This window comes from Erpetoichthys calabaricus, chromosome 7 (assembly GCF_900747795.2).
Source record: "Erpetoichthys calabaricus chromosome 7, fErpCal1.3, whole genome shotgun sequence".
Lineage (NCBI taxonomy): Eukaryota > Metazoa > Chordata > Cladistia > Polypteriformes > Polypteridae > Erpetoichthys > Erpetoichthys calabaricus.
Genome location: NC_041400.2, coordinates 85,697,664 through 85,712,954, shown reverse-complemented (window position 1 = coordinate 85,712,954; position 15,291 = coordinate 85,697,664). Strand labels below are relative to the sequence as shown.

At 40.6% G+C, this 15,291-nt stretch overlaps 1 protein-coding gene across 1 annotated transcript in view; it reads right to left on the bottom strand.

Moving 5' to 3' along the window:
• Positions 1–5,715, bottom strand: part of toporsa (topoisomerase I binding, arginine/serine-rich a) — a 51,702-nt gene extending 45,987 nt beyond the window's left edge. Inside the window, exon 1 of the mRNA XM_028805162.2 lies at positions 5,504–5,715. Within this exon, the coding sequence (XP_028660995.1) occupies positions 5,504–5,512 (9 nt within the window). The 5' untranslated portion in view covers positions 5,513–5,715. The remainder of the gene's footprint in view (positions 1–5,503) is intronic.
• Positions 5,716–15,291: the final 9,576 nt, after the last annotated feature.

Below are 15,291 nucleotides of genomic sequence, written 5' to 3'. Positions count from 1 at the left end.
ATTGCCACATCTCTCACATCAGCGGAGAGTGTAGCCCTAACTTGCAAGAGCTGGACATACTACATTACAATCACATACTACTACATTAAGAATGAAGTAAGCCGATATGATGGAGAGAAGGAAGGTTGATATATTGTGCGTGCAAGTGACTAAATGGAAGGGGAGTAAGGCCAGGTGGATTCAAATTGTTCTATCAAGGTGTGGATAGGAGGAGAGTTGGAGTAGGGGTTATTCTGAAGGAACAGTATGTCAAGAGTGTTTCAGAAGTGAAAAGAGTGTCAAAGTAATGATTATGAAGCTGGAAATTGGAGGTGTGATTATGAATGTGGTTAGTGCATATGCACTGCAAGTTGAGTGTGCAATGGATGAGAAAGAAGATTTTTGGAGTGAGTTGGATGAAGTGATGAACAGTGTACCCAAGGGATAGAAAGTGGTGATTGGAATGGATTTCAATGGGCATGTTGGTGAAGGGAACAGTGGAGACGAGGTGGTGATGGGTAGGTATGGTGTCAAGGTGAGGAATGAAGAAGGTCAGAGGATAGTGGATTTTGCCAATAGGATGGACATGGCTGTGGTGAATATGTATTTTAAGAAGAGGGAGGAACATAGGGTGACGTAGAAGAGTGGAAGAAGATGCACACAGTTAGACTACATCCTATGCAGAAGAGTCAATCTGAAGGAGATTGAAGACTGCAAAGTAGTGGCAGGGGAAAGTGTAGTTAAGCAGCATAGGATGGTGGTATGTAGGATGATGTTGGAGATCAAGAAGAGGAAGAGAGTGAGGGCAGAGCCAAGGATCAAATGGTGGAAGTTGAAAAAGGAAGACTGTAAGGTTGAGTTTAGGGAGAAGGTGAGACAGGCACAAGGTGGAAGAAAATGAAACCTGGTGGTGGAATGAGGAAATACAGGCGAGTATACAGAGGAAGAGGATGGCAAAGAAGAAGTGGGATAGTCAGAGAGATGCAGAAAGTAGACAAGAGTACAAGGAGATAAGGGGCAAGGAAAAGAGAGGGGTGGCGAAGGCTAAAGAAAAAGAGTATGATGAGTTGTATGAGAGGTTGGACACTAAGGAGGGAGAAAAGGATCTGTAGCGATTGGCTAGACAGAGGGACTGAGCTGGGAAAGATGTGCAGCAGGTTAGGGTAATAAAGGATAAAGATGGAAACGTACCCACAAGCGAGGAGAGTGTGTTGAGCAGAAGGAAAGAGTACTTTGAAAGGCTGATGAATGAAGAGAACGAGAGAGGAGGTTGGAGGATGTGGAGATAGTGAATCAGGAAGTGCAACAGATTACCAAGGAGGAAGTAAGGACAGCTATGGAGAGGATGAAGAATGGAAAAGCTGTTGGTCCAGATATACCTGTGGAAGCATGGAGGTGTTTAGGAGCGATGGCAGTGGAGTTTTTAATCAGATTGTTTAATGGAATTTTGGAAAGTGAGAGGATGCCTGAGGAGTGGAGAAGTAGTATATTGGTGCAGATATTTAAGAATAAGGGGGATGTGCAGGACTGCAGTAACTACAGGGGGATATAGTTGATGAGCCACAGCATGAAATTATGGGAAAGAGTAGTGGAAGCTAGGTTAAGAAGTGAGGTGATGGTTAGTGAGCAGCAGTATGGTTTCATGCCAAGAAAGAGCACCACAGATGCGATGTTTCCTCTGAGGGTGTTGATGGAGAAGTATAGAAAAGGCCAGAAGGAGTAGCATTGTGTCTTTGTGGACCTGGAGAAAGCATATGACAGGGTGCCTTGAGAGGAGCTGTGGTATTGTATGAGGAAGTCAGGAGTGCCAGAGAAGTATGTAAGAGTTGTACAGGATATGTATGAGGGAAGTGTGACTGTGGTGAGGTCTACGGTACGAGCGACGGATGCATTCAAGGTGGAGGTGGAATTACATCAGGGATCGGCTCTGAGCCCTTTCTTATTTGCAATGGTGATGGACAGGTTGACAGACGAGATAAGACAGGAGTCCCCGTGGATTATGATGTTTGGTGATGACATTGTGATCTGTAGCGATAGTAGATGGATAGATAGATAGATAGTAGCGAGCAGGTTGAGGAGACCCTGGAGAGGTGGAGATATGCTCTAGAGAGGAGAGGAATGAAGGTCAGTAGGAACAAGACAGAATACATGTGTGTAAATGAGAGGGAGGTCAGTGGAATGGTGAGGATGCAAGGAGTAGATTTGGTGAAGGTGGAGGAGTTTAAATACTTGGGATCAACAGTACAGATTAATGGGGATTGTGGAACAGAGGTGAAAAAGAGTGCAGGCAGGGTGGAATGGGTGGAAAAGAGTGTCGGGAGTAATTTGTGACAGACGGATATCAGCAAGAGTGAAAGGGAAGGTCTACCGGACGGTAGTGAGACCGGCTATGTTATATGGGTTGGAGACGGTGGCACTGACCAGAAAGCAGGAGACAGAGGTGGAGGTGGCAGAGTTAAAGATGCTAAGATTTGCACTGGGGGTGACGAGGATGGACAGGATTAGAAATGAGTACATTAGAGGGTCAGCTCAAGTTCGACGGTTGGTAGACAAAGTCAGAGAGGCGTTGGTTTGGACATGTGCAGAGGAGAGATGCTGAGTATATTGGGAGAAGGGTGCTAAAGATAGAGCTGCCAGGCAAGAGAAAAAGAGGAAGGCCCAAGAGAAGGTTTATGGATGTGGTGAGAGAGGACATGCAGGTGATGGGTGTAACAGAACAAGATGCAGAGGGCAGAAAGAGATGGAAGAAGATGATCTGCTGTGGCGACCCCTAACGGGAGCAGCCGAAAGATGAAGAAGATACACAGAATTTAAGGTCACGCTTTTTTTTTTGTCAGAGGAGGACAAGGAGGACACATTTTCAAGACTCACTAACAACTGCTACACATTGGCAACAGGTTGATATGTGTGAGTTGTAGAATTTCTGAAAGGAGTATTCCTTCTGTATCTTTAATTTCTATTAATTCAAGATGAAATATACAATATTGGAATGAAATAGTATTATGTGTGGACTCTAATGTAGTAATACGTGTTTGTTAAATTGGGGAGAATTTCGAAGAACAGCAGCGTTGTGAATAATAATAAAAAAAAGCAATGTTATTTTGTTATACTGTTGCAAATACTGATATATTAACTATTCATTGCTAATCAAGTATTGCTTCTTGAATGTCATTCTGTGCTTATGCATATGTTGTGAAGTCACTTATGTACACACCCCTCAAATAGATAAGCAATAACAGGCAAAATATTGTCTTAATTCAAATTCAAATGGGGTTAAAATGGAGCACATAATGCTTGTGAATTCCCTTGTGTTCTCAAACACATAATTTTGTTATAATTTCTTGTCATTTTATCTTTTAGCAGCAAGAATCTGATGATTTTCATAGTAGTAATGGGATTACACCTGTACAACAGATTTTTTTTTTTTTTTTGTTCTTTATTTCGTCTTATACGATTTCTCGTATTAGAAATTTGTTAGTTTTCACATACCCCTTGGGGTCAGAGCGCAGGGTCAGCCATTGTACAGCGCCCCTGCAGCAATTACAGGTTAAGGGTCTTGCTCAAGGGCCCAGCAGAGCAGGATCTCTTTTGGCAGTGACGGGGATTCGAACCGGCAACCTTCTGGATACCAGCGCAGATCCTTAGCCTCAGAGCCACCACTCCGCCCTAGATTATCCACATTAGTCCTTCCAAAGTGGGTGATGATGTCTCTGCTCCACCAAAAAGGTCAAAAGTGTCCTCTGCACTGGAGGGTCTCTTTTGGGCAGCCTATACACCAGAGACTGCAGGATCATCAAATATGTCTATTGCAGATAGAATTCATGAGGAATTGAACTGATACAGGGATGTGAAACCTGTTCCACTCTGAAAATTCACTTGTGGAGAATGCATGAGGGGGAGTACCCCTTTTAGTCCCAACAAGCAATCACTATCTTTGTGTACATGGGACTACTATCCCTGCTGTGGTTTTCTCTTCAGCTGGTGATATTCTTACCTCACACAGAAGTTTTTCTTGCACAAAAATGTCAGTCTGTCTAAGAAGAGAGAGCACTGCAATTTATAATGATGGGTTTTTCATTTGAAGAACTTTTATGTTTTTGAAATTTTTTTTGAATGTGTTAAAAATTTTTCAATCCCATGTGCTGTCACAAATGTGTTAGTAATTTTGTTTTGTCGATTAAAGCAGTAAAGCAGTAAATGTTAATTCTGTGAACCTATCCAGTGTTTTGCATTACCTTTTTTTCCCCAAAATCATCACATCATATTAATGTTCACCATGCATGGTTAAGAAATCTCTTAAAAAAAGCCAGCACTTCAAACATATCAGTGCACTGTACTTCAATCAAGTTAAAAAAAGATATTGAATCGGGACATTGAGAATCAAAATCAAATTAAATCAGTGCTAATACCAGCCTTAGTCATCAGACAATCTAACCTGCATGTATTTGTGATCTACAAGAATAAAACAGATTATCCACTGGAAACTCCACGCAGGAAGTGTGAACAACAGTTGTTGCAAGAAAAATCAAGTAAAGTTTCAAATGAAATGGTAATCTCTCTACTTGTGGCATTAGATACTCCATAAATGTGCAAAATAAAATTTACATTAGTGTTTAAAAACTCCCAAACTACCAAAGCTCAGTTATATTCTCACAGCCTTGCTTAATAAACCTTTGTGGACAAACAAGTTTCTCATCTCCCCTCATATTCTTAAGCGAACAACTAGGAATTCTGCAAAAATAAAAAATAAAAAAGCATTTTTTTTTCTGCGACGAAACCCCGTACTTTTTAACTCTTGTAAAGACACATATTAAGGGCCAGACTAACTACTCACCATACCTGTACACACAATCTGAACAAGTTTGCTGAATATGAATTAAACAAGCAATACATACACAACAATCCCATTAAAAATGGGAAAGCTGTATTGACAAAAGAAGCTAAAGTGAAAAGGTTACAGAACTGTTTGTGTTAGGACAGACTCGATACCAGATATCTACTGTTGAAAGACTGATTAAACATTATCTACACGCGTTTTCAATGGGTACTCCAAATTTATTAACACATTACAAAAAACGTGTGTGTTAGATTCATAATCATTTGTGATTCTAAACTGGTCTTGTATGAGTGAGCGGCCAGAGACTGGCACCATATCCTGATTTGGACTGCGCAGGTATGAAAATGGATGGATCTACAGTTATAAACTGTATCATGATTTCTCCTTTGTGTATGTTTTGCTTTCTGAAAGTTTCCCACATTAAAATATTTTAATTGTTGTGCTAGTCTGTCTGGTAGTATATGCTTATCAAATCATCTCACCGTATTAAAAAAGAAGATTTTTTTCTATTAGTCCTGAAAGTGAACCTAAGTGTGACGCTGAAATATATTCCGAACAGTTCCCACCAGCTGAGAAACTGGGTCTCTGATCGGCGACTGGAGAATTTCAATGTATACGAATAAAGACTGAAAAAAAGACAAAAACAATTCCCACGCATAGGTTAAAAAAAATGCATAAAGGCCCCACCTGTACCATGCGTTTTGTTCTTTCAGCTTCTGAGATGAATTCCTCGTCAATCTGAAGACATCTTCATTGATTAACTCCTCATCAAAAAAGAAGCTCTGGATTACGTTATGTAAATCTTAAAAATATGTATACACTAAAAGTCATCTACTTCGCCTTCGCTTTAAGAAACAGCGGACATTTTTCTACACCATACGCCATGGAACGCGCAAAGATTTTTGGGTAGTAGATGATTGCGTCACAGGAAGGGATAGCGCAACGTGTGTTTGTTTTCAGGTAAAGAAACCGAGGTTGTCCTACTTTGAAACCATAAAATAAAAGAATGTTCTTCTATTATATTGAGATTTGTCATAATTCTCTTTCAGGTGCAACTATAGAGCTACGTTTTCATTCTAAAACTGTTACAAATTGGTTTGTACCTAATTAAATATTTAAAGGCGTGTTTAACGAAGAGGCTGCCATTGTGTAGTTAGAGGTGTTTATTCTTTGCCCATCCTTTTAAACCCATACAACTGAAAATTGTTTTTTCTAGGGGTAAACGAATGTGTGCCCAATTACCGTATTGTTCTCTAATTCGTGACCGCAGTTTTGGATATATATTCTTGCTGTAGTGTAATAATGTATAGGTATATTTAATTTAAGGGCAAGGAGCGCTAGAGTTAGTATTGTAGCACAGAGACGCGTAAGTTTGTACTGTGGCCTCGTAGTTCCAGCAGGACTTAGTGTGTGTACGTTTTTCCTCCTATGTCTAAACTATGATGTCTAAGTCCCGATTTCATTATCTATTTCACTTCATATATATTCGATTCAGATTTCCTTACAGAATGCCAAGTTTAATATTTCCATTACTATCAATCTGCGCCCTTTACCATTTTTCGACATAAATTTCTCGCAGAGATTTTGTCAGTATCTAACCACATTGTTATATAACATAATTTTAAAAAACTCTCGGTTATATTTTTTAAGATCAATTGTTTATTTTATTTATGAAAGTTGATAATAATTCAGTAGTTCAAAATGGGTAACAATCAATGTGTGAAATAAACTCCTCATCCACCCCCACCCAAAACAATTCTCATTAAGCATTTTGGATATTGTCCAATTGATGCCTAGCTTCCTTGCTTATATTTCTAGTTTTCTATTATATTTTGTTTGTTTACAACACATCACAATTTTCTTATTTCATGTTTTGCTGAAATAATATTTCCTATTTCTTTTTACGAATATGCCTCACTTCCAACACACAACATGCCATCCACACATATGCTGGTTTCCTTTTTTTGCATCCATCACCTTCAAATTTTAACTTGAAAGCTAGCTTTTTTTCATATAAACTCAACCATGTTACATGTTTGTTGTTATTCTTTTATTCCCTTTTCCTCTATAATCCAGTGTTTTTTTAAGATACAACAGCTTAAACATTTGCATGTAGCCTTGACATTTTCCCTACAGGTTTGTGGAATTTATTCCATGTGCACCATATGTCCTGTTCTGCCCTGTCCAATCATAAATGTACACACTTTTGTTTAATCTTTCCAAACAGTTTTACTGCCTTAGTAACAAATCTAATGTTACTGCATCATTTTTCCTTGATTTACCCTTTTGCTCCACCATTTAAAACTACAAATAATTCAGATGTGATTAAAGTGCACATTGCAGACTTTAATTTCAGGTTGTTTTAATACATTTCGGTCTCACCATGTTTTTCTGTTTCTTTACTCCAGTATTTAATTCATTAACAAACTTATTTCAGTTTGGTTTTGTTGTATTTTTTTGTTGTCTAGCTGTCCTATAATCCACTTCTTACATTTTTTTACAATGCTTTAGCAATAGTTTCAAAACCTTGATGTCATTTTTTACAACTAGATCCAAAACTCACAACCAATGATCAAAATGTAAATATTTCAAAATTCGAACGATTTTTCCAATTTCTTGGATACAATACATTGAACTGAAACCACCAGTTCAAAATGACACAACATCAAAAATATTACCATTTCAGAATGCAATTCATACACTGTATTTGAAATGACTGTTCAGTTCATTCCAGTGATCTAGCTATCAATTGATACAACTGCTCTAAATGAAAAGTAACTGTTGCATTCCTCTTAAAGCGAAGTTTCATGGAAACTGAGGAACAACATTCCATGTTCACATCACTGATCATGCAAACCACTCCGCCATGTTAAGGTGCTGGCTCAATGGAAGGAACAATAGCTAAAATATAGTCCATAAATCCCATACTACACCTAAGAATGTGCTTTTTTATGACAAATTAAAAGCTGTTGTCTTCTGGGCCTTGAGAAAACATTTTCTGGTCAGATAAATCATCCTTCACTTTGTTCTTAACAAGCAGATAAGCACAATGAAGGGGTCTATTGGCTTAGGTACAGTATGATGTGAATTTACTGTAGCTAACATTGTTTTGTTTTTGATTGACAAAAATTATATTAAAGTCAGATTGGACATATTAAAAGAGTGGCAGACATCTTTTATTTATTTTAGGCACATTTCAGAAAAATCATAATGAAATTACACAGCAAAAGTTCAAAAGCATTGCACTAATCTTGAAGTAGTAAAAAAAGACACAGTATATCAAAACATGAATCTGATTCTAATTGAATTTTCCTCTAGCACAAGTCTCTTGTGAAGTCTCAATTTTATTTTCAAAAAGTTTCAGGAATACTTTAACTTTGAAGCTGTCCTATACAGGGTGGCACATGAAAAGCATTCCTGTGCACGGTAAGGATGTGAAACTATTCGAAGGTCCCTTTACTCTCTATTTGGTCATGTTGGTTCTCTTGTCTACTTGGAAATGCCATATTTATTGGAATACCATATACTGATTGTGGAGTAGTATTTTTGTATAGACTCCTCCAAATTGATGTGTGGTGTTGCAAAACACCAAGTTCACAATCATTGAAAAAGTGGTATACCACTAGTTCTGTGAGGCAAGTTTTCACTGCATCTATGGATCATATAGGAAGATGTCTTTATAAATTAAGATGACAATGATCAGAAATGATCAGCTAAGGTCTACTTTTTTCAACTTGTTATTATTGTACACGGAACTTTGCATTCTTAGGATAGGTGGCCATGGAAGTCAGAACCCACTAAGGAGTGTGTAACAACTCACCTGCCGAATCAGCCAGCCCTGAAAATGGATGGCACTGGAGCGTCTGGCCCATACCCTTTTAACAGTCATTACAAAGGAGGGGACGCTGGCAAACGCATGCTGTTGCTGCTCTTCCCTGTTAACAACACTTTTCGCATAATTCACCTTAATCCTGCACTTTTTTATGCTTGTTTTATTTTCTTTATTGTATGTATAGTTCGTGGATGCAGCTGATTCAAATTCTATGGATTTGGTTTAATTTTTACGGACTTTATGGACTTTATCTTGACTGGGAACAACTGAATCTGTGGATCACGGGGACGAGTCCTACGAACATTTCTTTGTACCTTGGCGATCTAGGAGCCTGGGATGTTTGTCTCCTTGATTATAGTTGCTATGCTGGTCTGCTCTCATATCATTTTATTGTGCTTTATGACTAAGAACTGATCTGATGTTCACACCCAGCTGGCTTGTTGCTCTGGGGTGATCATGCCTGTAATACCCAACGTTACTTGTATGTGGCTGTATGTTGGAACCTCTAAATCCTGCTACCTCCTCCTGCTATGCTTTCTGCTCCTTTGCTATCGCCGCTCATCTGCTCCACTGCACCCGCCCATCTCACTGGCTTCGCTGTGCTGTGCTTCTTCTCCATTGCTATCAGATAAGTATTGCTCAGTATCATGCTAAAATACTATCGTGACAAACTTCTTCATATTAAACAGTTTGTCCAGAGCAAATGGTCTGACTGGAATATCATAAAAGACACCCGTGTTTTGCGGCACCCGAAGTATGTACAGTACATCACAGGTCAGGTCGCCGCCATCACCGGGCTGTGAATGAAAAGATCACCGGCAGCATTTGCTCAGGAATATGCTGTCCTACTCATAGCCCTGGAAATAGAAGTGTCAGTGTGCCAAATTTACAATATGTGAAATTAAACTCCAGCCATGGCACTGTGCAAAAGAAGCCTCATTAACTAATATTGCATTGTTTAATTTGAGATCTTTTCATGGCAAAGCATTGGTGCTGTCAGAATTCATAATTGACACCAAACTTGATATGCTGTGTTTAATGGAGACTTGGCAAAAGCCGAATGAATTTACGTCTCTCACGGAGGCGACACCAACTGGCTACACTTTCCTCACAGAGCCTCATAGCTCAAGACAAGGTGGAGGACTTGCTGTAATTGTCAGAGTCGAGTTAAATATCAAAAGAATCCCAATTGATTGTCCTTTGTCTTTTGAGTGCCTAGCTCTTAAACTAATAACGGAATCAGGTCCTGTCTTACTCATTGTACTTTATCATCCTCCAAAATACAATACATCCTTCTTATCTGATCTGACTGAGCTATTAACCCACTTAAGTTCCTTTTCCCAAAGAGTCATTCTTCTTGGTGATTTCAACATCCATATTGACATCCCCACATCTAAACTGAGAAATGAATTCCTATCCTTACTGGAGTGTTTTGACTTGACACAACATGTTGATTTTCCCACCCACTCTGGTGGCCATATATTGGATCTGATCTGTACATCTGGACTATCCGTTGCCAACACTTACAAGCACTGATTTGGGACTCTCTGACCATAAAGCAGTGCTTTTCACTGTCTCATTACCTTTCCCTCCCCTTACCTGTAAACGACAAATTTCTTTCTGAAACCTTAAAAATATCTGTCCCTCTATCCTTTCTGTATCCATTTCTGATCTTTTACTGTCTTCACCTGTTCCATCAACACTAGATAGTCTTGTTGACCACTGTAACACAGCCCTTCATTCAGCATTAGATAAAACAGCTCCTTTAAAACATAAGGAGGTTTCCTTTAAGCGTTCATCTCTTTGGTATAATTGAGATTTGCAATCTATGAAAGCAGCTGGCCGACGCCTTGAGAGAATGTCACGTAAGTCTGGCCTTACTGTGCACATCCAGGCTTTCTCTGACCACCAAAGAGCCTACAGAGAAGCACTAACTGCTGCCAAGAACACCCATCATGGCAGAATAATAGAAAGTGGCCACGATAACCCAAGGGTTTTGTTCTCTGTATTTAATAAACTACTCCAACCCAAATCTGGCCCAACTACCTCTTCTACTGAAGTCTGTGAGAAATTCCTCCACTTTTTCCGTAACAAAATTAAAGATCTAAATAATTCATCTAACATAAATACATCATCTGTTTATATCTTTCCCTGTTTTCCCACTCCATCCAGCTCTTTCTCTAAGTTCTCACCAGTCACATCTGCTTTTGTTAATGACCTGCTTTGTAAGATGAGGCCGACTTCTTGTGTACTGGACACCATTTCCCGTACACTATTTAAATCCTGCCTTCATGCCATAATCCCAACTATTACAACAATAATAAACTCATCCCTTGACACTGGCTTTGTGCCGCACACTTTTAAAACCACTTCTGTAACCCCAATGTTAAAAAAGTCTGATCTCGATGCTGATAATCTTAACAATTTTAGGTCTATTTCCCAATTACCTTTTCTGTCAAAAGTTCTTCAGCGTGTTGTAGCTTCGCAACTACTTAACTTCTAATAATGTCATGGAATCCTTTCAGTCTGGTTTCAGAGCACAGCACAGCTGTGAAACTGCTCTGCTACGGGTAACCAATGATTTGCTTATGGCAGCAGACTCTGGACAAACCAGCATATTAATTCTGTTAGACCTCAGTGCAGCATTTGACACTGTCAAACATGACATTCTACTGTCCAGAATGGAGAACATGCTGGGTATCTCCGGCACTACCCTCCAGTGGTTCAAGTCCTATCTGACTGATAGCCAAGAGTTTGTTAGTCTTGGCAACAGCAGGTCCATTACAGCTCCAGTCATGCAAGGAGTTCCACAGGGCTCTTTCCTCAGTCCTGTGCTTTTCTGTATCTATATGCTTCCCCTTGGCCACATTATTCGTAGCTTTGAACTGGGTTATAATTTTTATGCAGACGATAAAAGTGGAACTTCATCGGAGCTTTCTCAGCTCACAACTTGCCTCAGTGAAATTAAAACCTGGATGGAGCAGAACTCTTTAAAATTACAGAGCAAACAGGTCAGTAGATGATGCAATCAACATGGGACTGCACTACATCCTGCAACATCTCGACTCTCCAGGGACATATGCTAGGATCCTGTTTGTGGACTTCAGCTCGGCGTTCAATACTATCATTCCAGAAGTCCTCCACACCAAACTCACTTGGCTCATTGTACTGTAGAAGGAAAATTTTTTATATTAGCATGAAGATAGCAAATTAACATAAAGAGCCATAAAAAGTAATTAAAAGCTTCTAAAACATTAGATTAAGCACAAATTAGAATGTTAAGAAAATAAGATAGGTCAAGTAAATAGTTAACTAAAAAATCAGTCATTTTGCATTATTTTTTAAGCTTATAGCAGAATTGCTAGTGTGGAAAAGAACAGAAAAAAGAACAAAAAATGACATGTAAAAACCAACTTAGAACAGATAAAGAAAAGAAGATTGAGAACACCTGTGTCCAAGGATAGGAAGCTAAAAGAATGATACCACAGAGAAAAGAAGGCTCTGAAAGGCACGTACGAAGCCAGCTGAAATATTGAATCAGCAAAGATGGCAAGAAGGCATTGCTGCCAAGGTCAGGTGATGTAATGCAAATGAAAAAATATGTTCTAACATAAATAAGTTTAGAAAATTAGTAATACTAGCATTAGTACAGAAATTAAATGTAAATCAAGCATGCCAAGCAAATGATTAAATAAAGGCACATGCTATAATTTTTTAAAATCAAAGCTTAAGCTTCAAACCACCATTATAAAAAAGTTTGGAAGGCTTAGAAAAGGAAATGACGAGAGGAAAACCCATATATGGAATTAAGGCCTTGGCCAGTTAAAAAAATAAGAAAAAACTAACTAGAAGTGAACAATAGACAAGTATAAATACCGAGGGGCCAGCTGCAGTGAAGTTAGGAGATAATAAGGGTTCCCATGGGAACTCAAGGTATCGGCCGGACAGGAGTAGAGGGGAGGCCAGACAGGAGTAAAGGGGAGGCCGGACAGGAGTAAAGGGGAGTCAGAGAAACTGAGCAAATGAGCTAATTTGAGCGAGGTCGGAAAAGATAGGAAATGACATAAGAAAAGCCCAAAGATGGTAAGAGGAAGCCATCTGCCCAGCCTTAGACCAATCAAAATAAGCAGAACAGAAACCAAGAGAAAAACAATGGACAGTAAAGCCAGATGCAGAATGAGCTAATTGAGCAAGGACAAAGTGATAAGAAAGGGTATATAAGTTTTGAGTCCGGAACTGTTCGGGGCTCAGCTCAATTTGGCCATATTGGGTTGAGTCCTTGTTATTTTTGTTATTATTATGCTTATTTTATTGCAATAAAACTGTAATTTCTTTTTGTCTATCCCAAGACTCCTAATAGCCTTTATTTCTGGTAAAAAGCCTTCTGGTGACGATTTTTAGCCACGACAGTACCAGCTGCCATCTGCCAGTGGATCACAAACTTCCTGACAGATAGGAAGCAGCAAGTGAGACTGGGAAAAATCACATCCAGCACACAAACAGTCAGCACTGGCACCCCCCAGGGATGTGTCCTCTCCCCTCTGCTCTTCTCCCTCTACACAAATGACTGCACCACAAGAGACCCGTCTGTTAAACTCCTGAAGTTTGCAGATGATATGACAGTCATTGGCCTCATCAAGGACAGTGACAAGTCTGTATACTGACGAGAGGTCGAACAGCTGGCCCTCTGGTGCAGTCAAAACAACCTGGAACTGAACAAGCTTAAAACTGTGGAGATGACAGTGGACTTCAGGAGGAGCCCCCCAGTGTTGCCCCCTCTCACACTACTCAACAGCATTGTGTCTGCTGTGGAAAACTTTAGGTTTCTGGGATCCACAATTCCCCAGGACCTGAAGTGGGCACCAAACATAAACACAATTGTCAAAAAAGGCCCAGCAGAGGTAGTACTTCCTGCATCAGCTCAGGAAGTTCAACCTGCCTCAGGAGCTGCTCATCCATTTTACTCTGCAGTAATCCAATCTGTTCTCTGTTCATCTATCATAGTCTGGTTTGGTTCAGCCACAAAACAGGACAGGAACAGACTACAACGGACAGTCAGGACTGCAGAAAAAATCATTGATGTTGATCTGCCCTCCATTCAGGACTTATACAGATCTTGAGTCAGGAAACAGGCAGAAAACATCACTGCAGATCCATTACACCCTGGTCACAACCTGTTTCAACTACTTCCCTCTGGTAGGCACTACAGAGCACTGCACGCCAAAACTACCAGACATATGAACAGTTTCTTCCATCAGGCCATCACTCTCATGAACACTTAAGTCAATCTCACAGCATCAGAGACAATACTAGGTAAAACTGGAGTCCAATTCCTTGTATGTGTACATATATTACTTGCCCAGGGAGTTTGGACACGTCATTGTTGTCATCGTGTACATCCCTCCTCAGGCGGACGTGGAAACAGCGAGTGACATCATCCATTCTGCTGTTGCTAAGTTACAAGCGCAGCACCCTGAGGCGCTTCTGCTAATCGCTGGAGACTTTAACCATGTGACGCTGGACAAAACATTACCTGTCTTCTCCCAGTATGTGGACTGTAACGCCCAGGGAAATAAGACTATTGATTTACTGTATGCAAACGTTAAAGACGCATACAGCGCCACCCCGCTGCCTGCACTTGGGAAAGCAGACCATAACCTGGTTCTGCTTCAGCCTCACTACAAACCAAAAGTGAGGGTCCTACCTGCAACCACACGATCATTCAGGAAGTGGACCCCGGAGGCTGAGAATGCTCTGAGAGAATGTTTTGGAACTACAGACTGGGATATCCTGCAGGGATCACATAGTGAGAACATTGAGGAAGTTGTTGACTGCACTACTGACTACATCAACTTCTGTATGGACATTGTAGTTCCAGTAAGAACTGTACGCTGCTATGCTAACAACAAGCCTTGGATTACAAGTGACATCAAGGGCCTTTGAACCAGAAGAAAAGGGCTTTTAAAGGCGGTGATCAGCATGAGCTCAAGCGCGTCCATAAGGAACTCCGAGTCCAACTCAGGGCGGCGAAGGAGCAGTACAGGAGAAAGCTGGAGCAGAAGTTGCAGAATAACAGCATGAAGGAAGTGTGGGATGGGATGAAGATCATCACTGGCTGCAGCTCGAAGCGGGGTACCACCATCGAGAGATTCGTGAAGAGAGCAAACCTGATGAACAACTTCTTTAACAGGTTTGACCACCCTAACCCACTCTCACTCTCACCTCGGAGTACTGCACCCTCCACACATCCTTCTGCTGATACCAGCATAGGAGAGACATCCCCACCCATAATTACAACAGCGCAAGTGAGCAGAGAGCTGAGCAGCGGGTCCAGATGGAGTATCGCCACGACTGCTGAAGGTCTGTGCATCGGAGCTGGGGGGTCCTCTACAGCGCATCTTCAACCTGAGCCTGGAACAGGGGAGAGTCCCGAGGCTTTGGAAAACATCTTGCATCACCCCAGTCCCAAAGGTATCACGTCCTAGTGAGCTGAATGACTTCCAGCCTGTTGCTCTGACATCACATGTGATGAAGACCATGGAGAGGCTGCTGCTTCACCACCTGAGGCCACAGGTTCAACACGCCCTCGACCCTCTGCAGTTTGCATATCAGGAGAAGGTGGGAGCGGAGGATGCCATCATCT